Below are 24,830 nucleotides of genomic sequence, written 5' to 3'. Positions count from 1 at the left end.
ATGAGCCTAGAATATGGTACTTTTTATTTATTTATTTATATTCTTCTTCAAAATTTGTTGTGCCTCGATGGAGCACAGAGATTTTATAGCTACTGTTGGTGTACAGGTCCCCGGCCTAGACGATTTCTCTTGCTACGAAGAAGTAGTGGAATATCTTTAACTAATTTCTCCAGAATGTAGTTTTCGTGCGCACTCTTGCACAGCTCCGTCATAGCCAAATCTTATAAAAGTCAGTGTACGGCCAAATACAATGTACAAATCCCAAAAGTTGCCAGCCCTGGCTTAAAAACAGCTGAACCTGCAACTCTGCTGCCGGCTCTCCCTGCGCCCACTCTCTCTCGCTGCGTTGCGGGAACTCGAGTTCCAATTCCAATCGGAACGTCGGCGGCAGATGTGCGTCGTTTGCTGAGCGGCTGGTGGCACATATATAAACAATAAAAAGCGTAAATTCAATTGAATCAAGACAACAACAACAACGGTTTCTGGGACTCGGTTGCCCTGCCATATGTGACACCTAGCACACACATGCGCCCGTAAATTCCGAAACTTCAACATCTGTTTCAGCGCGGACGCGGATGCGGTGCACGAAAGTGAAATTTCGCAGCGACAAGTGCAAGAGAAAACGGAGAAAGGTGGCACCGGAGCTGACTGCAAGTCCTGGTCATGTCGTCGCTGCAGCTCGAGATCAGCAGCGGCCGCACCAACAAGAACAACAATACGTATGGATATGCGGACAACAACAACAGCATCATGCAGAAGCCATTACCCGCCACCTCTGCCCCCGCTTCCGCCCAGCTGATCCAAGGCAAGGAGGTGGACCCACTGGAGAGCAGCGCATCAACCACCTGCGATCCCTCCTCGGCCGCCCTGGAGTCCTCGGAGGACACCGAGTGTGACCCCTTCCTCGCCAGCACCCCTTCCATTCGAAGGGGCCCTCGGCCCTCTTCATCCTCAGTCCTCCGAAGCCGGAAGCGTATGTCTTGGTGGGCACGTGCCCATGGCTACCTCACCCGCAACTGGTACCTGGGATGCCTGGTGCCCGCCTGCATTTTGGGCGCTCTCGTCTTCATCGGCTGGACGACGCGGGACTACGCCCGCCAGCTGCTCTTCTGGATTGAGATGCAAAACGCCTGGATTACCTTCGCCGTGTACATGGCGCTCTTCGCCCTGGTCAGCTTCCCCGTGGTGGTGGGCTACTTTGTCTTGCTCATCACCGCCGGCTACCTGTTTGGCTGCCTGCGCGGCTGGCTCACCGTTATTCTGGGCGCCAACCTCGGCATCGCCTTGGCGCACGCCACCATTCGCAGCTGCCGGCACCGCATTCCCGTGCAAAGGTAAGTTGCCCTTTACTGGGGCTTGTAATATCAAGGTAATCCCAAGCATTTGTTTGCCAGGAGGTGCTAAGTACAGGCCATACAAAAACGATTAACAGGGGAAAATTAGGCAAATCAGATATAGATTTTTAAAAGTCATGCATGTACACTTGTAAAAAAAATAAATTTGGGTTTTTTATTAGTAAGGCAATTAAACAGAAAATACGCTGTAGTAGATTGCCCCGACCATCATATACCCTTACTCAAAAATATTCCAGCAGCAATGCAATAATAATAATAATAATAATAGCTTTATAGCTTTAAAACTGAGAGGTTAGTTTGCGTAAAAACGGAAGGACAGACGGACAGTGCTAGATCGACTCGTCTAGTGATGCTGATCAAGAATATATATACTTTATGGAGTCGGAAACGTCTCCGTAACTGCGTTGAAAACTTCTGACTGAAATCATATACCCTCTGCAAGGGTATAATCAGTTAGTCAGAAAATTTCAAATTTCATATATACATTCATCATTCATTGTAAATATTTATTACTATAAGTAAGAGTGAAAAGTATGAAGTTTTTTGACCTTATACTGAAAGTGAAGTCTTGATCCGGAGTGTTAACCAATATATTAAAGTTCGTCTGTCCAACTGAACGTGCAAAACATCTCGAAAGCGACTCGAATACTATATCAATTTTTTTTAGTTTAGCTTTTTCTAACTAAAAATTCTAACCGACATTTAATACTTGTTTATAAAAATTATCTCGTTCTGCTTTGATGCTTAAAGAATTTAAACGGAAGTACATTGTTTTTGTCAATGTAAAAACGTGAATAGGATTTTGGAATATTCAGAAAAACGCAACAATTAAATTACTTGGGAAGACATTTTACGCATTGTAGCGTTATTGAAAAGGCATTCTTCTCGTTGCTGTGCGTATCCGCTTCTCTTTACCAATTTCGGTAAAGTCTGAAGGTGTTTTAAAACATCGGCTGGCCGATGCCAGCATCCGCTCTCAAATCGTATGTAGAGCAATAAAATACGAACTCGTTCTTGGTTATTTTGACAAGTGGTACAACCCCATATTCCGTTTTATCGACCTTTCGAAGATTCGGTCCTCTGTAGTGGTGGAAATCAAGGCACCCTTTTGTCCAACTGTCCCAGGGTCTTCTATGAAGCCAACACAGTTTTTGTCTGCTCTCGCCCGTGTGCTGCCTTTGAGTCCCAAATGCTGCGATCCCTTAAAAATTTTAAGTATTTCGCCTGGGGTGACGTGCGTCGTGGATGCTCCGTAGTGGCCACATCGGATCGAAGTGATGTCCATCTGGTGCTGCCAACAGTCATTTCATCCGAGTTCGCCAAGAGAATTCGTCCGCTCTCAGTGCCCGACCTAATCGATAAGTTCTCCCGCGATGCCCCAGGGGGCCAGTTCGCCACAATGGCCGAGTACCTGCATAGCGATCCGACGCCCGAAGCCGTCCTGGTTCCCGATGAGATAGATGTGCATCGAGTAATGGCTTTGGATGATCTCAATGCTTATATGCACGCGAAGGACGCGTTCAAGAACCCACAGAGAAAAAACCGGATATTTGCGCATGTCCTCGTGGTGGCCGGAGCTGACTCGATCCGGAGATGCCCCTTGCGGCAAAGATCCGAGTTTCTCTATCTCTGCGATTGCTTGAGGCCAGGAGCGGCCTTGGTACTCCATCGCACCCGAAAGCGAAAGGCTGGTGCTTTGCTCTTCCTTCCCGAAGAGGTAGACTCCCAGCTGTCAACGATTTATAGCCATATGCATCACGTAGAGGACGTTCTGCCCCTATCCATGTTAAAAAAAAGTTTGCTGTGGCTCCTGAAGGATCAATCTCCAGAGCTATGGCACTCCTTCCGGACATCGAGTTCAGTCAGCCGGATAGTGCAAGAGGCGGCCGATGAGGCCAAGACACCTCTGTGTAACCCCCGTTACATACTTCAGTACACACGCACCGTCAAGACGTCCAGGGAGCTGTGTGCACTGCGTCGCGCTAACGCTATTGCCGCCGGCTCCATGGCGAAGGTGATCGCCCAGCACCAGTGCAATCCTCAGGAGTTGGCCACATCCTTTGACTACAAATGCCGTGTGTGTCATGCCCAACCGGACGTGTCCAAAGTAACATGTGGACTAGATGGCAATGGGCTGTGGCAGATGGATGCTGGCTGCCAGTACGCAGGCTACGAAGGCGGATTGGCAAGGAGCTGGCCAAGCTCCGGCCGATTCACGCCGCCCCAGAAAATGCTTTACGGTGCACTCTTGGACATGCATCGCGATCTGTGTTCGTTAATACAGACCGCTGGAAGTGACGGTGCTGTACGCACTCCACTGGAACTTCATGCCGCTTACTTAATCCTTCTGGCCCGGCACTTGCGGGAGCTCCGGGTGTTGCCCAAAGTTGACATGAGTCCAGCTGAGACTGTCGAGGTGGCCCGCAAGTATAACTGCTCCCCAGTCGTCGTCTCCCACGTGGGCCTTGGTAAACGAGATACCAGCCGAAGACTCCTTGATTACCCCTTCGCCCCCGGGAACGTCGTTTCGCTGCACCTGTCCATCTCGATTCCCGATGACTGCTGTCTGGCCTACCCTGAGTTCCGTGGAATACTCTGCCAGCTCGGCGATACCCTGCACATCCAGGATGACTTTTCCGTTGAGGTGCTTACTAAAGTCTGTCCCAGTGAGCCCCAGGAGATCGAAGTATGCTTACCTGCCGTCCGAGCCAGATCCCTACGATTGTGGGCTGGCAGGGATTAGGTGATAGGCGCCTCAAGCATGACCTCACTGGCGGCAACTGAGGAAAGCAAACAAATTGCTGAAAACATGGACAGTAATTCCTGGGAATTAAATTCGTGTTCCCACAATCACCGCCATTTATTCAGGTCTTTTATAGGTGTATATTAAAAACCGATTTGCATTGATACTTTGTTTGGATTCTGTAAGGCACTTCACACAGCTGAATACTTTGGAAAGTGGCTCGGCTAGTTTACAGTTTTTTACCAAACACTTATAAATAAGTGAGGCGCGTCTGTTCGAGGAAATTGCACAGGTAAGAACTGATAACAGCGGGTTTTTACATTTCCGCCAATTATTGTCATTGTATCTAATTTTTCAATTATATCTGCAAATCAAATTTTCTCAAGGAAAACCATATTTACTGAGCATACATATTTATTATTATATGATAACGTAAATGCCTTCCCACAATTATGAACGGTAGCACTGCTTTATAGCTCCTATAACCATTTCCTGATAGTGGTTTAGATAAACACAAGTGCAAAGTTAATGAATAAAAACATTTTATATCTTTATGACATGTGCTGTTTGATTGGTTCTATTTGCAGGTTGATCAAGAATGATACGGGACGTGCTATTCTTCGCGTGATATCTGGACCAAAGGCATTTCGGGTGGTGCTCTTTACACGACTTACCCCCATTCCCTTCGGAGTTCAGAATGTGATATTTGGAGTAAGTGGCCCAACAGTGAGGTGATACTAAACTTGACAGCAGAGTTTTTGTGCCCGCTAGTTGTATATAACGGATATACTAGATTCGTCGGAAAGTATGCAACAGGTAGAAGGAAGCGTTTCCAACCCCATAAAGTAAATATATACTTCATCAGGATCACAGCCGAGTAGATCTAGCCATGTCCGTCAGTCCAACTGACTGTCCGTCCGTATGAACGCTGAAATGAACACTATAAAAGCTAGAAACTTTAGGATTCGGCGTGAAGATTCTTGAGCTTCTTGCGCAACGCAAGTTTGTTTTAGCAGGGTGCAATGCTAATGTACCGCCCACAACCGAGATTGTGTTCGTATTATAAATATCCATCTATCCAAAAATGATTGAAATTAATTTAAAGCTAGAGCAAATCCGTTCAGTATTTAGCAAAGTCAATTGAGATTGCACACCAAATGCTGCAAGTCAGCGGAGGCCAATAGACTAAAATCAAGAAAATTAGTTTCTTTGAGTGAAGTTTGCTTTTTTTGTGTTGACTAACGTAGTAAAAATAGAGCATGACACACCGTTAGACCGAGTTTTAAATTAGAATATTATTACGCAGATTAGTTCCATCAATACGAGAGACTACCATGTGGCCACGATGATTGGACTGCTGCCAGCCCAAACTATCAATGTTTACTTGGGCTCAACGCTAAGATCCATGCACGAAGTGCTCAGTGATAATGATACCAAGCTGACTGGTTACATTAGCTTCGTATTTGAGGTAAGTTCGATGCCTGTCGTGATGATTTTTTTTGTTTTATTACGGCTAAATATAAATGTTGTATAATATTATTAAATTATCAATTTAACTAAAAATATTATTTGCAATGCCATCGAATTCAACACACAAAAAAAAAGCCCTTGATTCAAGAAATTCGCCATCGATTTAAGAAATGTCCCCTTTAATTTTCATCAAACGGCGACTTGCCTTTATTTGAAGTAAATAATTTCCTTGAAAAACGAAATTATTCTTTACTTTACGGTAAATAACCTTCAAATTAAGAAAAGTTTTCTCAAAATAAAAAAAGGATTTTTTATTTTAAGTGGAATTTTGTATAAATGAATAAAACCTTTTATAACTTTAATCGCAGAGGGTACATACATATAATAATTTCAGTTAAAAGTTTGTTGCGCAGTGAAGGAGACGTTTCCAGACGAGTCGATCTAGCCATGTCAGTCTGTCCTAACCTCCTTCGATTGGAAATACATATTGGCCGCCTATATCATATAGCTGTCATAGGAAGAATCGGAAAATTAGTGGATAAAAATATGAAACAAATTATAGCTTTGGTGTGTATAAAAACCTTGCAGAGGGTATAACGATTTTAGTCAGAAGTTTGCAACGCAGTGAAGGAGACGTTTCCGACCCCGTGAAGTATATACATTCTTGATCAGCGTCACTAAACGAGTCGATCTAGCCATTCCCGTCTGTTCGTTTCTACGCAAACTAGTCTCTCAGTTTTGAAGCTTTTGTTTTGAGTTTTTGAGTTTTGTTTTTTGTTTTTTCGTTTATTGTTTTGTTAGTGTAACAATACTAGTGCTACTATTGTAATTTGTTGAACAAGACTTTTCATAATCCATTTTGTGTCTTTAAAGGTAATTTGTGGCGTGGCTTTGATGTTCTGGGTTCTTCAGAAGGCGAGGAAAGAGCTTTCAGAGACGCTGCTCAGTGCTGATTATAATAACGAGGGCAAACACTCTGACATCCAAGTCTAAGAGAAACCACTTGGGGAGGAGAGTTCCCACAGGAGACCGGGCCCAAGAGAATTTTCTGGAATGCTGGACAAGACTGCATTTTTGAATTAACTAATTTAAGCGAAGGTGATTTTTGAGTTTTATTATTTGTTTATGCTCAAGGCAATGCCATGAATACCAAACATTAAGCTAGCTTTATCTTCGATTTGTTTATGGATTTGCATTCCTCGCTTCCTTAAAAGATCGATCTACATCACAATTTATTTATTCAAAATAAGGATATTTACAATTATGTCAATGCGTCGCTCAGAAATTGCTAATTTTAGATTCGACTTACGGTCGTAATGCTGCTCTACAATGTGGTTCAATTACTAGTTTGTAAGTAAATCTAATAAATGAGCTATTTTGTTCAATCAGCTTATCATGTTCTTTGGCTGTTTCTCCAGCTCCGAGGGATTTTGTTCATATGGAACCTGAATGCTTCCTCTAATGTCTGCAGGGTGAATTCCACATCCTCGGTGCATAGGCACAGAGGAGGTCTGAGACTCAGCACCTGAAGAAGAAAAGGAAGAACAATATAGGACTTGAGTATTTCTTTCTTGGTTATTTCGCAAGCAAACTACATTTTTGAGGTTTTTTGAAATGTCAAACAGAATACAAGTGAAACAGGAAAAACCTTTCTACCTACTGGTAAATACAGTAGTACTGTAAATTCTAAATAAATATACCTTCAATAAGAAACATGTTAAGCAAATTTTTGACAAATTTAATGCATTGCATTAATATTAGATAACTACTGGAGTGCCCGTTTTTATACCCTTGCAGAGGGTATAATGATTTCAGTCAGAAGTTTGCAACGCAGTGAAGGAGACTTTTCCGACCCCGAAAAGTATATATATTCTTGATCAGCGTCATAAGACGAGTCGATCTTGCCATGTCCGTCTGTCCATCCGTTTCTACGCAAACTAGTCTCTCAGTTTTAAAGCTATCGGGCTGAAGCTTCTTAAAGCTTCTTTCTATTGCAGGTAGTATATAAGTTGGATCGAGCCGGATCGGACAACTATATCTTATAGCTCCCATAGGAACTATCGAAAAAAATTTTAAAAAAATGTACCTTCGGTGCTTTTTAACATATAACCTTCTAAGCTTGGAATTCGAATCAAATTTTATCAAAATCGGATGACTATATCATATAGCTGCCTTAGGAAAGATCGGAAAATTATATCTTTGGTGTTTATTAAATTATATCTTTATAAGCTTGAAAATAACATTTTTTAATTAATTCTGAATTTCGAAATAAATTTTATTAAAATCGGACGATCGCATAATTGGTGGGAAATAATGTGAAACAAATTATAGCTTTGGGGCTTTTTGACATATTATCTTATAACATTGGGAATATACATTTTTATACTTTAAATTCAATTTAATAAAAATTATTATTTTTATAACTGCAAGGGTATTCAAACTTCAGCTTGCCGAAGTTAACTTCCTTTCTGTTATGAATAAACTTTTAAAGCAGTCTTAAAACTGAACATTGTAATTTCTTGCCCAATAAAGTGTATATGATTTTGATTAGAATCAGCGGTCAATTGGGCCATTCCTAGGGATCAAATTATATGCTAGAATTTAATCTAAGCATTAGATTCTGAGATAAGTTTATAATGAGATGGAAACTTAAACCGATTTCAATTCATTTGAAAAGTAATTTTATCTTATCAAGTTTCTAACAATAAATATTTAGTTCTATATTTCTTATACTTAGAATAAAAAAACAACGAGGCATTCGATACCTGTTACTCAGCTTAAGGGAGCAAAAAGAAAATGAAGATATTAAGCAGCAAAGCGATATTTTAGGGCGCCACCTACAGGCTATTTCAGTAGATGTAATGTGGGCGGCAGACAGATTTAAGCGTTTAAGCCGTTTGTGGGCGTTAAAGTGGGCGAGGCACATTTTTTAGGTCAATCCATAGGTATTGATGAAACAAACACATTTCAGTAAAAAATTTTTTCTATCATAAAAACTGTAGGCGCTACAGATTTTTTGCGGATTGTGTGCGTTAAAATGGGCTTGGTACACCGCTGAAACAAACTTGCGCTGCGCAGGATGCCCATGCCAAGTCTGACTGTTCTAGCTCTTATAGTTTTCGGGATCTTAGCGTTCCTACGGACAGACAGACTGACGAACATACGGACATAGCTAGATCGACTCGGCTAGTGATCCTGATCAAGAATATATGTACTTTATGGGGCCGGAAACGCTTTCTTCTACCTGTTTCATACTTTCCGACGAATTTAGTTAATTACTGGAAACAATACAAGTTTCGTTGCTGTTCATCAAATTTTCTTGTACTACGAACTATTTAAGTTTCTGGCCTAGGCCACTTCTGGCCATGTTATGACCAATTGCTCTTTTCCCAAGAAAGGTTTGAACTTTTATAAAAGCTCAATACAACTCTTTTATGTGAACACGTTTTATATCGATTAATTTTCACATTTACTTTTTTATTAACTCGACACGAATGATGCAGAATCCTATCAGCGTGAAAAAATTATTTAATGAAATCAATCGTGGCCGACGCCGAAGATCGTACAGGTCATCGAAAAACAGTCCTTGATACCGTGCTGAACTTATAATGCAAGACATGTCATGTGACATATCGTGAGATGGGGGCATTTCTTCCACCAACATGCATTTTATGTTGCATAAATATCTGGAAGTCAAAAAGATTTGTTCTCGTTGGTTCCCACCCAGTTTGAAGAAGTTTTTAAAATAAGTTTATAAGATCGTCACAAGTGCATATGAGGCTAAAAACAAATCAGCAAGTGAGCGTACGGGCTTTGAAGAAGAGCTATATCCACCGAAAGTAGTTTGTGGAAAAAACACTTCGAAGCATATGGCCCCCCTTTTTTTTCGGTAAAACTTTTCATATGTCGACTGTTCCGCTTATTAAGCTGTTAACAAGGTAACACGGTAAATTCTGGGTGCTACACCACTATTTATTTGCCTATAATCTTCGGAGAAATTTAAAAAACAAACAGGAGAAGACATTCGTATACCATGACATTGCCGACTCTTACACATTAGCTTTTCCATAATTAATCAGGATCACTAGTCCTCTGTCTGTCTATCCGTACGAACGCTGAGATCTCCGAAACTATAAAGTCTTGAAAGTTGGTATTTAGCGTACAGATTCTAAAATATCTTAAGCAGCGCAGCGAAATACAGGACCCACTGTTACGTTCATAACGCAAAATGCAGACGATATAATCTCAGCAACAATAAAAGAGACTTGGGATTAAGCGTACAAAATATGCTTCTGATGTTGTCATGTCCCACACCCATTCCAACGCCAAGGAACCGCACATACTTTTGATGATGTTGTGTCGGATAAAAATTATATTTTATTTTGTTTGTCAATACCTTGCACGCCGAAGAAGGGTTTAATCGTATTATTAGTTAGTAAGTTAGGAATAAGAACACGTAAAAAGTACGTAAAAGTGCATGTTTCTTCGCCTTTAATTAGGGTATATTATTTTGAAGTTGGTAATAGCTGGTAAGCTGGAGTTGCCTTTGAAACCCATTTTTCTTTAGCCGACAGTCTCACCCTTCCTTACGACCAAAAATCGCTTCACTTCGTGGCGCCCAGTACTTATATTTTCAGTTTAGAATAGTGTCGTTTAGCAAAGACTAGGGGTAAAACTATGTGCTCTCTAGTGATTAAAGCTGAGTTGTTCGGGGATAACTTTTGACCAAGGAATTTGTATTTTAAATCGGTCGCACTACTTAAGCAGAATTGTTAAACCTCTAGTTTAAAATTTTTTTTCTGTCTCCCTTGGCACACATTAAAATAGTTAGTACCCAATAAACATACGATACATTCGTAGGTTTCTTAAAACATTTAATGTACCTACTAAAATAAATTTGTAATATGTTAAAAGCTCAGGGACTTAAAATTGCCCAGAGGATCAAATTAGTTAAATGCAATTGAGACCACCCTGCACTGCTGTTCTGGGTATGAATATATGTAACGTCATCTTCACTCGAATCTTTGTTAATTAAGCTCGGATCTGGACTCCGCGATAGCCCGGGCCAGCACGTCCAACGCGAACTTGGCGTCAGCCCGAGTGATGCACATGGGGGGTTTAATTCGCAGTACCTGTGAAAATGCACGAAAGGATGTACAGATAGAGACAGGAATAATAATGCACCCGAAGATAAACCTTCAAAGCGTCCAGCTCGCCTTGAGAGTCTTTAACGGGGGCAATTTCTTGTTAGTTAGACGTGCAAAACGAGAACGGAAGAGCCCGGATGAGGATGCACCTAGCCCTCGGAGAAGCTTCTACTTACGTTTCCATGGAGACCACCGCGTCCAAGGAGAACACCTAAATCCTTACACTTCTCCCAGATCTCGAGGACGTGCGGCGTGGCAAGAGGAGTGCGCTTTTCACGATTGCCCACCAGTTCCACCCCGATCATCAAACCTTTGCCGCGCACATCGCCAACAATCTCGTAGCGCTGCTGCAGTTCGGCCAGACCTTTGAGGAAGTAGGTGCCCACTTCAAGCGAGTTGCGCTGCAGCTGCTCCTCTTCAATCACGTCCAAAACAGCTATGCCCACCGCACTGGCCATTGGGTTGCCACCGTAAGTGTTGAAGTGCAGGGCTTGGCCCAAGGCGGCGGCGATCTCCGGTGTAGTGACCACGGCGGCCAGCGGAAAACCGTTGCCAATGCCCTTGGCCATGGTAACTATGTCAGGAATGTAGTCGTGGCCTTCGAAGCCCCAGAAGTGCTCTCCGGTGCGCCCAAAGCCCGTCTGCACCTCGTCGGCCACAAAGAGTCCTCCGTTAGCCCTTACCAGGGCGGCCGCCCGCTTCAGATAGCCTTTGGGGAACTGCACCGTGCCACCGACCCCCTGGATGGACTCTGCGAACATGGCCGCCACCCTGCCGCGCGGCAAGGAATACTTGAAGGTCTCCTCAAGCTCCTTGTAGTAAGCGTCACCGGCTTGACAACCCTCACGACACTGGCATTCACGTGTCGTCTGCACAGGCGAGTCCCTGCAGTTGGAGCCGCCCCAAATGCCCTGGTAGGGATCGGGGTTCATTACGTGCACCAGTCCGTTATTCACTCCTGGCAGCGAGAAGCGCCATGTGGAGTGAGCGGTCAGACCCATGGTGTAAGGCGACATTCCGTGGTAGCAGTTGCGCAAGGAGAGGATATCCTGGTTTCCCGTGTGCATGCGCGCCATCAGCATAGCTAGGTCGTTGGCCTCAGAGCCGGAATTCACAAAGCAAACGCTCTTTAGGTTCCCTGGAATCTTGGCTATCATACGCTCAGCATATTCGTGGATTTTGGGGTGCATGTAGATGTTCGTCGTATGCCACAGCTTCGCGGTCTGCTCTCTTAGCGCCTGGTTCACCTTCCTGTTGGTAAATGCAATTACTATTATGATACGTATTCAATTTGTAAAGCATAATTGAAGCCTTTGTTAATGGCATGGAGCACTTCGGACAGCCGCCGACGTCGACTGATGAGCAACACGTTACTGATATGAATTGGGTATTAGAAAATCCAAAAGGAAAATTTAAAGCTTGTTCCTTGCAAAAAATTGAATCGTTGATATGTTCGATAGAATGCTTTTCAAATGCAAGACTACGGGAAATAAGACCGTGATTTATGCGACCACCGAGACGAAGCCCGACAGAAGAGAGCACGTCAAAGCTGCTCAGAACGCAAGATACTATGAATTCAATTGCAATATGCCATTTCTTTCTTTTGAGATAGTTAATATTTTTAATTACAATACTATAATAATATCAAGGCTTTAAACATAAACATATGCTTTCTTGCATAAATCATTTCTAAAACTTTTACAAAAGAGGGTTTTTGATATTCGATGTCGTAAGAAAGATTAATGCTGAGAAAGAAATTTTCAAAAGCGTTTTTCTCAAGATATCTAACAAACCACTTGGCCGATCGCCTTAAAAATGTATATGGCATGTTCATTTATAGGGTCACAGCACATGTGCGGCTATGACCGGTAATAATGATGTCGTGTAAAACAGTATTTTTCAAAATCTTTACTGCGGTTTATAGCCACAGACTCATAGTTTAAAATACCTTTTAAAACATACCCCAAATATATGTTAAAAGATATTAAGTTGTACCCTATGAATATGATCTAATATAGGGAAACTTTTCCGTTCTTTTCAATGGGAGCTATAGAATAATAATGCCGGACTTAACGCGTTGCGACCTATCTACCATTTGCTATAGAAAGAAGGCCTTCGGCAACGTTTTAAGACTAGGAGCGTAGTTTACGTACGAGTACAGACAGACGGACATGGTTATATCAATGCGTACAGTGATGCTCTCGGCAAGTTATAAAAAGTCCTCTCTTACGGGTGACAATGTCCTACGGACACAGTGACGATTCCTCCGAACATGTCCAGGTAGCGTCGTCCCTCGTGATCATAGAGCCACTGCATGTGGCCAGTGTGGATGACGAGTGGCCTTTTGAAGTGCGCCTGAAGGTTAGGCGTCAGGTGATTGCGGCGCGTCTTTAGGATCTGTTCGTAGCTGGAGCCTTCGTAGGCCACCGGGCGATGATTGCACTTGGGCATCTCACCGTGCAAATCGTTCTCCGCTGCGGGCCCTACCTTTGAATCCAGCGTTGAGCTAAGGAGCCTGCGCACCGACGACTTCGGGAGAACCGAACTCGTCTGAGCTGGAAAAGTAAAAGGTGAGCTAATTAATAATATACAATAACTAATTATATACTGCGTGGTATAATAATACTTTCGGAAGGTTTCATCCTAGCAGCTTTAAAACTGATAGAACTGTTTGGTAAGAAACAGAAAGAAGGATACACGGATCGTCTCCTCATCCTGATCGAGAACATATGTACCGTATGTATGGTCTCCACTGCATAGCAAACTTCTGACTGAAATTATCATACCCTATGCAAGGTATAGAAATGAAACCTTCTTCTATTACCTTATACTTTGGGGAATACCATCTTTAACTATTTCAGACTTTTAAATTAAATTTTAAAATATCGGAAGATTTTATAATTTTATCAAAACTGCCATAGGAACGATCGAAAAGATCTGAACATACAATTCTCTAACCGACATGCTTATATACTTTTTTTTTTAACCCTTTTGACACCGAAACTAACCTTTAGGGGTAAATTCGGTTGGAAGATATTTCTGTGCCTTGTGGAACTGCTATGCAGAATTCAACTGTATAAAACCGAATTTAAATAAATGTTGTACAATAATTCCAAATAAAAGGCAAGTAATCCAGCCGGTGCTATTATGTTTACCAAAGCTTTTTTTATTTTTACAACTGACATTGCAGTAATGTTGATACTTATTAATGGAAATGCAACGCAGTTTCCTAGTAAAAATGTGATCAAGCTTGAACAGAAACTTTTGTTTCACTTGACCAGGCCTGTGTTGTTTATTTTCAATTTTAAAAGCTAATTGACCAAGATATATCCAAATCACCGTACTTAGTTTCGAGTACGCAATAGTAACCAAAATGTAGTCTCCTATTAACACCGAGGCGTTGTCCCCATTCCAACCGATAAGAACTGGCCCCCCGCCGACAGCCTAGGCCACTTAAAATCCCAGTGTGCTTGAATCCAGCTGTGGATTATCAGCCACCTGTCAAATTATCAACTGTTAGCTTATCTCCTTAACTGCGAGTACACAAAATTTGACCCAGCGTGGACCAAACGTGATAAGCGGTTACCTAAAATGTTCATTTATAGGTGCACACGGAGAATTATCGTCTAAGCAAAATCATTATTCATATATTTTCTCTAAGTGCAATTTGCAAAATAGCATAACGCACAATGACATTATTTTGTTTAATTTCTTCTAATAAAATTCGCACAATTTGTGTCCACATACCCAGATCTATTTAACCATTTTTCTATTCCACAGATGGTTTTCCTGTGGAATAAGCATAGACTGCATTTATAGCGCCAAGAACAAATGCGTAAATTGCATCAAAAGAAGTTAATCTTCTGCGAGCTCCGCAATAAACTTACCCAAACATCTCTTATACAGCATTTCCGGTTTCAGTTTTTTCTAACTTGCGAGGCAGGTCGTCCGCGCGTCACTGCGTCGGTGAAGCAACTGATCGTTGATTTCAGTGGAGGTGTATAGGCCTTGGTCGACGGAGAGCGCTATCAGATTGGAGAGCAACGACAAGGCTGCAGGAAAGCGTTCTCTTTCTGCTCAGGGCCTGTTTAGAAAGCTCCGGGAGGTTTATCACTCAGTGGGTAAACAATTAATTGTCTCATAATAATTTATTTCAATTCTTTTATGCTATGTACTGAAGCACAAACTACTAAAGTGCACAGGTAACCCTTTGTTTTTAACAAAAAATATATCGCATTTATCGCTCCATATAAATGAGTGCCTCATCCCGGATTCAACGCGCAGATTCTTTTTGGGTTGCAGACAATTAACATCGTAGAGTACTTTACATTAGCCGTCGATATTAGGTAGGTCTTTGAATATGCTATATCGATTTATCAAGTATGAATTATATATTTTGTTTTATCAACCAACATCACGAGTTTGCGCTTTGATTCTCACATTGCCCCTCCCCATTCCTCCCGGACATTTCCGACCAGGCTTAGCCCAATGCAACAGATTATACGGAAACATAAACATTCGCGGGGTCATCTAAAAACAAGCTCTAGGCGGCGGCGTGGACTTCCATGTTTACACAAACAACAATAACCAGTCTGAACTGGGGCATTACGTCCAGTTCAAAGAGTCGATCCCGGGCAGTTCAGTTGAAATCGGTATAAAGGTCTGGACTTTGGGGAGTTGTTGGCTGGCCCGGCTGCTCCAGGTTAGCCGCCATCTGGCGTAGATTCTCGACTCCAGTCAGTAGTTGCCTGCAAGGAGTCGTGGATGACGATCAGGCAGTCGTTCTTCGACTGTTAATGCGGCTTACCTTAGGTTCTGTTCCGCAGTGTCGGCGGCTCGCAGTAGGTCCCTTGACAGATTATGGGTTCTGGACGGTCGCGGGGTGCTGATGCCACTAGTGGCGGCGCTCTCAGTGCCTCTGCTGGGAGTCGCTACTGGGACTCCACCTGCGGCGTAATCAGGACCACCGCTCCCTCTTAGGGCGCTAAGCTCCGCCTAAAAAAAGTTTTAAGTAATTAAATATTTACGGCTACTTATACAAAGTGATCAAGCTGTTAATAAGTTGGGTCTTTTTTCGCTTTTGAACTTATGTAAATTTTAATCGTCAAAATGTACAATGTACATTTTAATGGATAAGTAGATTACACTGCGCAACATTTAAGGGGTTTGAATATGAGTCACAAATATTTTATTTCAAAATATTAAAGATCTTCTTGGAACTAGTTAAAATCTATATATAGGTTTTATTGTTAACTTAAGAGGTAAATAAAAATATAAATTTTATTTTTAAAAAATGGCAGTTATTGTCAAAAAATTTTCAAGATTTCAGGAAAATAAATTGTATTTGTTGTGTGTCTATTAACTAGAATTTATTTATTTAGAATTTATTTATTTATTATTTAAGGCGTTTGGTCAAGGATTTATTACCAAAAGCTGCTAAAATTTAATTTGACGAATAATTAACGTAAATTTATTGTCATTTTGCACTACCAAAATGGGACACTCACCTCCAATTGGGCCAACTGCCGCCTTAGATACTGCGTGGCTTGTGTGTTGTTCGTCGTTGTCAGCGCTTCTCGTCTTCGAGAGGCCTCAGAAAGCTGCAGTAGTTGCTGCTCAAAGTCACTGGCCCTCCTGGTCTGGACATTAAGTTCCGCGCGAACCTCCTGCAGCTCCCGTTGCAAACGTTCGTTCTCCTGTCGGAGTGTCGACAGTTGCAACGTGCTGACCGCCTCCTGGGGAGGTGAGTCAATGGAATTCGAGGGCAGCCCAATGGCCACGTCGGCTAGTCGCTGAGACGAGTGAATTATAGGACCATCAGACAAGAAGTCCGGCAGCATTTTAACCGTAGAGCCGGTGACTGGTTCTCCAGGTGGACCGGGGACGGAGGCAGCACTGGGGAGTCCCCTGGGTGTCAGCGAAGACGGCAACAGACCCACAGCTCCACTCGTTGCCTCATCTGCTCCGAGAGGCGAGTTGGGGGGCGAACTCAGAGCATCCTGGCCGGCGCACCAAGCGTCCGGCAAGTGATCTTGCACAAAGTCTGGCAGGGCGGATGCAGCAGCAGCCCCACCGCCGGTTGCGCCACCCGCTGCGTTGCACGTCTCCAAGGGCAGGTCCAGTTTCATTTTGGGACCCGCGGACAGCACTAGTCGAGTGGGGCGTTGATCGCGGTTTCCAGACGGTCGACGACGCGGCGAGGATGAAGGGCACGGCAAGTGTGGTGGCATCTCGTAGTTTGAATAGGAGCGAGGCACATAGCGCGTTCCAATGGCAGATTGCTGGTTGGAGGCGGCCGATGGGAAAATATCTAAAGGAATGGAGAGAGCGAGCTAGAGAAATCGAGAGGAACGTCTACCAGGAACTCACCGTCATCTATTCGCTCGTCGTAAAGCCTGCTGGTGTTGCGAACTTGGGCCAGCGCCACGTGGTCATCGTCGTCGTTGTCCAGTGCGTCCTGCACCGCGTCGTGGCCCAAACGAATATCCGGTCTTAAGCGGTGCTGAGATTGAGACGCGGCGCTGCTGCTGGAGGGCCCTCCCCCGCAGGCTGCGTACTCCGCAAGACTCGCCTGCGAGTCAAAAGAGCTGAAACGCGGGGACCGCTTCATCCTGGACGATGCACTGCTGCCATTAACGTCCGGCGGTTGCATGTGGGAGGCAGAGGCTGACTGGGGCACCTTAGGCCGGGCGCCAGTAGACGTCTGCACGGCTGCCGAAGTCACCGTGCTGGTCGGAGCCGTCACAGTGCCTGTGCTGCTAAGAAAGTGTTTAAAGGAGAAGGAGGACGAAGACGAGGAGGCAGCTCCCGATCCCGAGCCGGCCGTAGACGTAGAGGCCCGCATGCTGGAGTAGTCCGTGCCCCGACCATTCAGACACACGTCCGCCACGAGATCATTCACCCCGTGGGAGGTGGGCGCCGAGTCCTTCGAGGCAACCGCCGCCTCGGTCAGGAGCGCCTGCTGCGCGGTTTGGGGAATTCGCTGTTGAGGGGTGGCCGTCGCCGACGCTTCGGTCGTACTCCCATTTGCCATTTAATTCCAAACGCGGACGATGCTTGCCGGAATGTCCTGCTCGAGTGTCGGCCGTGCTGGGAGGTGCGTCAGTGTCCTTCTGCCTGTGGCGTCTGCTGTTTCCCTGCCTCCTGTGGTATCGTTCTCTCCAGCAACTCAGTTATTTTCGCATCCCATCTCCCCTGCGACTTTTCACGCGGTGTTACCAGATATTAAAACGGCTTTTCCCGGTGTGGCCGCTCCGATAACAACCCAAATTCCTAAATTCAAAAAAATACCTATTGGCACACTTTCAATCGCTTTGAATATGACTGATTTGATTGGCATATTTTGACACATTACGCACCAACACTTTAAAGTTGTTTTGAAACGCAGTGCCAAATTCTGCGTTTAATACCGCTTCGGTGGCGAAAGTGGCGTCTTGGTCGAGTTTCTAACTCTTCGTAAGGAACCGCATATTTCCATGATATTGCATTTATTGTTAATACACTAAGCTTCCCAGCTTCATCCACAGTTGGTGTTTAAGAACGGCGAATTTGGCGAGAAAAAGGTCGAACTGCCAGCTCCGGCTCTGTGAAATCGTCCAGCGGGCAGTGTTGGTAAGCGCGCAGTTCAGCCATAGTAAACAAAACGCGACGTTCGGTTCGCAGCGCATTTTTAATGCAATAAAAGCGAAAGGCGATCCGCGATCACGCAACTGCCGTTGAATTACCTTCGGCGGTATTAATTGCGCGGTTCCGCGCTACCTCTCGCAGCCCGGATCCTTTCCGAGTGCGTTTTTGTGCCGCAGTGTGGAAGGAAAAGCCTGCGTAGCAAACAAACCGGTCGGGGCTCTCGTACATACATTGTATATACACAATACACACAGACAAGTTCAGACGCGTACATGGCCGAGGAAAAAGCGTCGCAGTGCGTTTTGTGTGGCAAATTAATTGCGCCGAGGGCTTCGAAAAACGGTGTTTGTCCGCCGCACTCATAATTCCTGGCGTCCATATGCGAATGCTGCCCGCCCTCTGCCGAGCCTCTGCCGCGGGGGTGAGGGTGCGTCCATGCGAGCCTGCATCTGCGTGCGCGCGAGTGTGAGTACGAGTGCGAAGGTGGTGGGCGAGCCAAAACTGCGCGTATTGTGAATCGCCGTGCGAGCACACACAAACAAAGCCGCCCGCCCACAGAAACCCCTCCCGCCAGCGACCTCGGGTGTTCCACTTTCGACTGTCCTGGTTTTCCTGCAGCGCAGCTCCTTTGCGGGCGTGTTCCTCGCCTCTTCCAGTTCCTGCGGAGCGGAGTCGCCGATCGAAGGTCCTCGGGCCAGGACACTTGCAGCATGCCCGGGCGCCAGAGCTGCGACAGGTGAGCTCCCCGAAGTCAACTCCACCCAGACCTCGTCCTGGGCCCCTTGCCCCTGCCCATGCCGCGCTCCGGCTGGGGAGGGGGAACCGTTCTGCTCCGGCCACGGCCCCGTTTATCGACTCTCTCGTCCTCTCGCCCCACGGCTTACCCCGGCTGGGCTGACTCCTTGCTGGCCTCTCGGCTTTCCCTGCATTTCCACACGCGTCGGCCTTTCTTTTACCTTGCACAGTGGAGCACGCACACTGAAGGCCAAAAGGTACAAGGACAAATCGGACTCACCTTTGAGCGAATCTTCGCGTTCACCTTGTCCTAGGAGTGAAAGAACGATTTCGCCCTGCTCAGTGAAACATCAAGTAACATTCAGACACCATCCGACTCGTCTAGGTAACTAAACCGCCATACAACGCATTTGCTCTTTACGTTTCCCCCAATTATAAGTTGTTCGACGAACTGAGCCCACTGTGCGGCGGCTTCGGCGCTTTCTCGTCTGTCATTGCTGCCTCTGCTTTTTCTTCTTCTGCCTTCGTTTTGTATACAAATTATGGCGTTGTTGTTGCTTTTGCAGTTGTTGTTTTAAGCTTTTATGGGCAGTGCATTCCACTTGTTTGTTGTTGAAGCAGTTGTTGTTGCCGCTGCTGTTCTGCTGGCCATGTATTCTGTGGAACGATTTAAATATAGACTTTAATTTGTCTTCGGCTGGGTCCGGTTGTTGTTGGTGATTATTTGAAAATTGATTTTGTTTGCTCTGCAGTTAATAATGTATCCGCGGTCCTCCTGTTCCTGCCCACTTGACTATAAGCGTGCAATATGGGAAGGAAAGTGGAAGTGCGGCCCTCCCCTTCGTTTTTGGTGGGCTGGTGGCTGGTCGTTGTTGGACTCCTTCGTTTGGTGCGTCTTGGTTATTCAATTAACGTGTTCGGACCACCCGTTATGCACACCCACCACCAACCTTCCCCAAGCTGAGCCATTTGTTGACCCACATTCGGTAGTTTTGTTTTCTGTTAATAAATGTTTCTAATTCTTCATTGTGAACTCGGGGCTGTGCGCTGTTCACTGTTCACTGGCCTGTGATAGGCCAAAATTGATCTAAATTCCTAACAACTTCATCCGACCCCCTACTATTCTTCTTCACGGCACATTGGCTAAAATGTAATAAGAAAAAAATAAGATTACAAGATTAAGATGAAAAGAATAATCGGATTACTCTTTTGTATTCCTTCTAATACTGAAAATATACCACATTTCTATACTATCATTTTTATAGAAGTTCTACTCAAACGGCATTAGAAGGAAACAACGCCCTGATAGTTTATTTTATTAGAGTCCTCGAAGGCCAATAGGAAATCGAAATCCAAAAGAAGAAATAGTTAAAAAAGAGAAAACGCTTTAGTCGATGGCATCGACTATTAGATACCCCTTACTCAGCTAAAATGAGTGCGAGAGGAATGAATATATTCTTCCTAGCGCCACCAAGCTTGGTTGCGTATTATCGAAAACAGCTGATTTGATGCAGCAATCAAATGACTGTATAGACTATATGGCTATATCTCTTAAATGAATCGTCCGACTGTTATTTTCTTTCGTTTAATTTTTGACATGTACATAGATGGGTACCGATAGGCAGTGCACAATCTTATTTAAAGCTTTTTAAAATATTACAAATTTTGGGCGCTATCCAAAATTCGAACTCTGCGGTTATACGGACAGACGGACAAGTTAGATCGACTCGGCTAGTAATCCTGAGCAAAAATATACATGTATATATTTGTATATGTACATTTTATGGGGTCAGAAACTATAATATACCCTTTTACGGGGATCTGTACGAGTAACGGGTATGGAGATGATTATAACCATTTTTCGTTTAGAAAATATACCTTCTCAACGCTTTGTTAGATATGTATGTACAAGGCTTTGAATCCCCAATAAGAAATGTGTTCACTAAAAAAAGGACCTCAAAGCACAAAATATATTTTTTTTTAACCGCAGTTACAGGTTGCTCTTATAGTACTGTTATTACTTTATAAAAGGCGAGTATTTAATAGGAGCACTATAAGGACACCAGCATTAAATAATTTAACTTGCAAAAGATCAACAACTTTAATTTGACAGTTAGCAAGCAATAGCCTCAACATGCCAGAAGAAACAGCCCTCACATTTCCTTCACTTTTCAACGACTAGATTAATAACCTCCATCTTTTGAATTTCCTCCACAGAAGCTTTTCGCTCGACTTCCCGATGCGTCACGGGCATTCATCGCTGGCTTAGTTGCGCTAGCCCAGGACTGGACAGCGCCCAGATGTCGTCGAGCAACGGCTTTAGCAGTGCCACTAATGGGCGCAGCGGCAGCACCGGCAGCGCTAACATCAACCTTAATCTCAAGGGGCAGGAAAGATCTGTGGGAGCCACACTTGGGGCTGGTGCCTCAGGTGCCACAACTACTTCAATTACACACAAAACACTGCCGGATCTGAAGACACAGAGGAGTAATAGCGCTTGTCCCGCCCACGAGTCGCTATCTGCCCTTCGTCGCATCACCCTGCCGGAAAAACCGCCAGAGAAGCAGCTCAGCTATGGAGCGGCCCAAAGCCGGGTTTTGAGCAAAGAGGCTAAGGAGGAACACCTGGTCTACTGTGGGGGCCGCCTACTCTCGGGTCCGCTGCAAACGCTCATTTCCCACATGGTACCCACGCACGAGTACTATCCGGATGACGGCTTTGTTTTCGCTTTCCTCCTCAGCGCCAGGCTCTTTGTGCGTCCCCACGAGCTACTGGCGCAGATTTCGCAGACTTGGGAGCAGCAGCAGAAGGATGTTGGCGCCGGCGGTGACGTGGTGGACGATGCCGGACAAGCGCCTGGACGCCCCATGCAACTCAGCATCAACTCCGCCTCGCCTCTGACGCAGCGCAAGGGGTCTGCGGGGGCGGCCGCTCCTACGACGGAGCTGGAGCCGCGTCTCCAGCAGCGGACAAGCACGCAGCGCTCTGCCCAACACTGCATCAGACTTCTGTCGGAATGGATCGAGATTTTCCCTTACGATTTTAGAGATGAGCGGTTGATGCAGCAGGTGCGCATTCTAGCAAGGAAGTGCGTCTACATTGACAATTCGCTGGGTAAGCAAGTGTCGCGAATTCTGCAGTTGCTTGTATCCCGGCTGACTTCGCTAGAGCAGTATGAGGAGTTTCTGCAGACACTTAGCTCTGAAGAGGCACAGAGTCAGCAGCAGCACCATCACCACGGACATCATCATCATTTGCACAATGCCTTCCAGACTTTTCTGGGTACCTCTTCAAATGCCAATGGGGCCAGTGGCGGCGGTTCGGCCAGCGGCACATCCAATTCCTCCTCCAGCGGCCACACATCCTCTGCCTCCACAACCAACTCGATCTCCACAACTCCTCAGCCCGACGAAGTGTTTGGCATCATGGACATGTGTCCGAGCTGTGCACATTTGGCCCACCAGCTGACAGCCATCGAGTTGGAACGCTTGTCACACATTGGGCCCGAAGAATTCGTTCAGGCCTTTGCAAAGGATTACCAGCAGCAAGCCAAGGACGGAAGCAAGGAGGGCAACAAAGGCAAGTGCAGTGGTACCGGTTCGTTGAACGATATGAAGAAAACACGTAACCTGGAGTCTTATGTACAATGGTTCAATCGGCTCAGCTACTTGACGGCCAGCGAGATTGTCAAGGTGGGTAAACAGTAAAGAATAGACATAGGAAAAGCAGTTTGAAGCGTAGCATATTAAATTCGTTTTTTCAATGTTTCCCTGACAGTATCCTAAGAAGAAGCAACGTGTGCGCATCATAGAGTATTGGATTGAGACAGCCCGCGAGTGCTTCAATATTGGCAACTTTAATAGTCTGATGGCCATAATAGCTGGTCTAAATCTGGCGCCCATAGGCAGACTTAAAAAGACGGTAAGCTGTTTGGACTGGTTTCATATGTAACTTATTGCAACATTATTTTTATGCTCAGTGGGCAAAGGTGCAATCGGCCAAGTTCTCCGTGCTGGAACATCAAATGGATCCAACATCGAACTTTAACAGCTATCGCTCTACTCTCAAAGCTGCGATGTGGCGCTCAGAGGGCGCTACTGAGGAACGCGAACGCATAATCATTCCATTCTTTAGTTTATTTGTTAAGGACTTGTACTTTTTAAACGAGGGATGTTCCAACCGGTAAGTAGATTTGGTAGTTCCACTCCTAACACTACTTATCGCGTATCTTTATTATATCAGGCTGCCGAACAATCATATCAATTTCGAAAAGTGCTCCCAGCTGGCCAAACAAGTGATGGAGTTCAACGAGTGGAAGAAAGTTAAATGTCCTTTCGAGCAGCTTCCTAACGTCATAGCCTATCTTCAACACAGCGCCGTGCTTAATGAGAACACTCTTTCCATTGCATCTTTCGAGTGTGAGCCACCGGAGAACACGGAGGAGAAAGACCGCTACAAGACCGTAAAAGCTGAGACGAAGCAACAACTGCTACAGCAGCTGCAAGAGCAGCAACAATAGTCGCAGTAACCACTTTGTAGAGGGTAGACTAAGCTACGCTTAAGCGCTTGCCATGATTATTTTTCTATTAGAGCCGTAAGATCGGGGATATTAAGTTGATGCGAACGATAAGTACAGAGGGGAGCCAAGCCTCAACCCCTAATTAGCCCCTTCATGGAAAAGAACAGCTTGTGAAGCTAAATTCTTTGTATAATTATTTACTCTCCTTATCTTTGTGTTCCTGCCCCAAAAGTTAAATGACTGGCTTCAGCGTGTCTTTTAGAGAGACAACTCCGAAACGTTGGCAGTAATTTTATTTAGGCAACTAGACGATTAGGAGCATGGAAACAACGAACCAATGTACTTAAAGCCCTTTATGGCTAACAGCTAACGCAACTAATTTAGTTGTTAGCGTGGAATTTTTGGTAAAGCACGAATCGTTTATGATCCCATAGTTATGATGAAAACCATCTGACAAAGCTGCATAAGTGCGCTATATTCGTACGTGACCAGTATTTATATTTATGTATACAATTTTATAGCTAAATGAAATCTTTTTGATATTTCGTAAAGATTACATCCGGGTATGATCCAACGGATTACACAATTATTCTGTCTCGAGGCTTTTCTGCATGAGCAAAATGTATTGGCAATTATCAGTCGCTGCGCATTACCACTTTTCTATAATTAAGAAAACAAACAAAATAAGATGTAAGAAAAGCAGCAAAGAAAAGTACTCTTTGTGGTAAAACGATGCTTTTACTGGATAAGAATTAGATTTTTAACAATGCAATCGCAAGATTAAGTAATATTGTCGATGAAATCATAAATGATATTAACCATAAAGGGACTAAACAGAACATAAATAATTAAAGCAGCTTTCGAATAAAGGATATGAAAAATTCTCGTAACAAAATGGTGTAATATTTAAATTTGTATCGAACTCTTCGTAATATATGGATATTACGTTATCACCTAGGGTGGGGTGGGGATCATAGAAATGATCACGGAAAACTTAATCACGTAATATATGGATTGCCCCTTACGAGGTAAAGGGTCGGTCGATCACGTACCATCAACATAAAAAAGTTCTGATATCAACTTTTGTGACGAAAAGTGCTGTACATTCGATTTAATAAACACACTTTCCAAAATGTTCTCAACCCGCCCGCTTCTGTAAAATAAATAATAAAATAAAATATTTTATGCTTCAAAAGATTAGAACATTTTAAAAAGTGTATTTAATTACCAAATGA

At 44.3% G+C, this 24,830-nt stretch overlaps 5 protein-coding genes across 8 annotated transcripts; 3 read left to right on the top strand and 2 right to left on the bottom strand.

Moving 5' to 3' along the window:
* The first annotated feature begins 111 nt into the window (after positions 1 to 111).
* LOC108030811 (transmembrane protein 64) lies at positions 112 to 6,953 on the top strand. 3 transcript variants are annotated; one of them, XM_017103908.3, is made up of 4 exons: positions 317 to 1,334; positions 4,686 to 4,809; positions 5,405 to 5,566; positions 6,442 to 6,953. In XM_017103908.3, exons 1-4 carry the CDS (start codon positions 664 to 666, stop codon positions 6,559 to 6,561), a joined length of 1,077 nt encoding a protein of 358 aa, XP_016959397.1. In that variant the 5' UTR covers positions 317 to 663; the 3' UTR covers positions 6,562 to 6,953. The 3 variants fall into 3 exon arrangements, with proteins under 3 accessions (XP_050742685.1, XP_016959398.1, XP_016959397.1); XM_017103909.3 differs by lacking the exon at positions 5,405 to 5,566 and having other exon boundaries at positions 131 to 1,334; XM_050886728.1 differs by lacking the exons at positions 4,686 to 4,809; positions 5,405 to 5,566; positions 6,442 to 6,953 and adding an exon at positions 1,395 to 1,603 and having other exon boundaries at positions 112 to 1,334.
* LOC108030809 (xaa-Pro aminopeptidase 3) lies at positions 2,305 to 4,264 on the top strand. The gene has a single exon (XM_017103904.3). It carries the CDS (start codon positions 2,545 to 2,547, stop codon positions 4,096 to 4,098), a length of 1,554 nt encoding a protein of 517 aa, XP_016959393.1. The 5' UTR covers positions 2,305 to 2,544; the 3' UTR covers positions 4,099 to 4,264.
* On the bottom strand, positions 6,790 to 14,754 carry LOC108030810 (alanine--glyoxylate aminotransferase 2, mitochondrial). Of its 2 annotated transcripts, none has more exons than XM_050886727.1 (4): positions 14,603 to 14,754; positions 12,946 to 13,270; positions 10,892 to 11,966; positions 6,790 to 7,093 (listed from the first exon to the last, which is right to left on the bottom strand). In XM_050886727.1, the coding sequence occupies exons 1-4, from the start codon at positions 14,622 to 14,624 to the stop codon at positions 6,962 to 6,964; spliced, it is 1,554 nt and encodes a 517-aa protein (XP_050742684.1). In that variant the 5' UTR covers positions 14,625 to 14,754; the 3' UTR covers positions 6,790 to 6,961. The 2 variants fall into 2 exon arrangements, with proteins under 2 accessions (XP_050742684.1, XP_016959394.1); XM_017103905.3 differs by lacking the exon at positions 6,790 to 7,093 and adding an exon at positions 10,426 to 10,700.
* A 90-nt stretch (positions 14,755 to 14,844) lies between these two features.
* On the bottom strand, positions 14,845 to 18,006 carry LOC108030808 (uncharacterized). The gene is made up of 4 exons (XM_017103903.3): positions 17,085 to 18,006; positions 16,223 to 17,025; positions 15,523 to 15,710; positions 14,845 to 15,463 (listed from the first exon to the last, which is right to left on the bottom strand). Exons 1-4 carry the CDS (start codon positions 17,746 to 17,748, stop codon positions 15,355 to 15,357), a joined length of 1,764 nt encoding a protein of 587 aa, XP_016959392.1. The 5' UTR covers positions 17,749 to 18,006; the 3' UTR covers positions 14,845 to 15,354.
* A 321-nt stretch (positions 18,007 to 18,327) lies between these two features.
* LOC108030806 (ras-GEF domain-containing family member 1B) lies at positions 18,328 to 24,503 on the top strand. Its single transcript, XM_017103901.3, has 5 exons — positions 18,328 to 19,077; positions 21,294 to 22,768; positions 22,854 to 22,997; positions 23,056 to 23,258; positions 23,319 to 24,503. Exons 2-5 carry the CDS (start codon positions 21,377 to 21,379, stop codon positions 23,593 to 23,595), a joined length of 2,016 nt encoding a protein of 671 aa, XP_016959390.1. The 5' UTR covers positions 18,328 to 19,077; positions 21,294 to 21,376; the 3' UTR covers positions 23,596 to 24,503.
* The last annotated feature ends 327 nt before the right edge of the window (positions 24,504 to 24,830 follow it).

This window comes from Drosophila biarmipes, chromosome 3L, assembly GCF_025231255.1.
Source record: "Drosophila biarmipes strain raj3 chromosome 3L, RU_DBia_V1.1, whole genome shotgun sequence".
NCBI lineage: Eukaryota > Metazoa > Arthropoda > Insecta > Diptera > Drosophilidae > Drosophila > Drosophila biarmipes.
This window is presented reverse-complemented; position numbering and strand designations above follow the sequence as displayed.

Bases quoted from the DNA above. Each gene is read 5' to 3' on its own strand.
- LOC108030808 (XM_017103903.3), bottom strand. From the start codon at position 17,748: ATGGCAAATGGGAGTACGACCGAAGCGTCGGCGACGGCCACCCCTCAA. The intron at 17,026-17,084 runs GTGAGTTCCTGG...CCATTCCTTTAG, and splicing joins CGACGAGCGAATAGATGACG to ATATTTTCCCATCGGCCGCC. The intron at 15,464-15,522 runs GTAAGCCGCATT...GACTCCTTGCAG, and splicing joins ACTGCGGAACAGAACCTAAG to GCAACTACTGACTGGAGTCG.
- LOC108030810 (XM_050886727.1), bottom strand. From the start codon at position 14,624: ATGCTGTATAAGAGATGTTTGG. The intron at 13,271-14,602 runs GTAAGTTTATTG...TTACTTTTCCAG, and splicing joins GCTGTATAAGAGATGTTTGG to CTCAGACGAGTTCGGTTCTC. The intron at 11,967-12,945 runs GTAAGAGAGGAC...ATTTACCAACAG, and splicing joins TCCGTAGGACATTGTCACCC to GAAGGTGAACCAGGCGCTAA.
- LOC108030806 (XM_017103901.3), top strand. From the start codon at position 21,377: ATGTCGTCGAGCAACGGCTTTAGCAGTGCCACTAATGGGCGCAGCGGC. The intron at 22,998-23,055 runs GTAAGCTGTTTG...TTTTATGCTCAG, and splicing joins TAGGCAGACTTAAAAAGACG to TGGGCAAAGGTGCAATCGGC. The intron at 23,259-23,318 runs GTAAGTAGATTT...TTATTATATCAG, and splicing joins AACGAGGGATGTTCCAACCG to GCTGCCGAACAATCATATCA.
- LOC108030809 (XM_017103904.3), top strand. From the start codon at position 2,545: ATGCTGCGATCCCTTAAAAATTTTAAGTATTTCGCCTGGGGTGACGTG.
- LOC108030811 (XM_017103908.3), top strand. From the start codon at position 664: ATGTCGTCGCTGCAGCTCGAGATCAGCAGCGGCCGCACCAACAAGAAC. The intron at 1,335-4,685 runs GTAAGTTGCCCT...TTCTATTTGCAG, and splicing joins CACCGCATTCCCGTGCAAAG to GTTGATCAAGAATGATACGG. The intron at 5,567-6,441 runs GTAAGTTCGATG...GTGTCTTTAAAG, and splicing joins ACATTAGCTTCGTATTTGAG to GTAATTTGTGGCGTGGCTTT.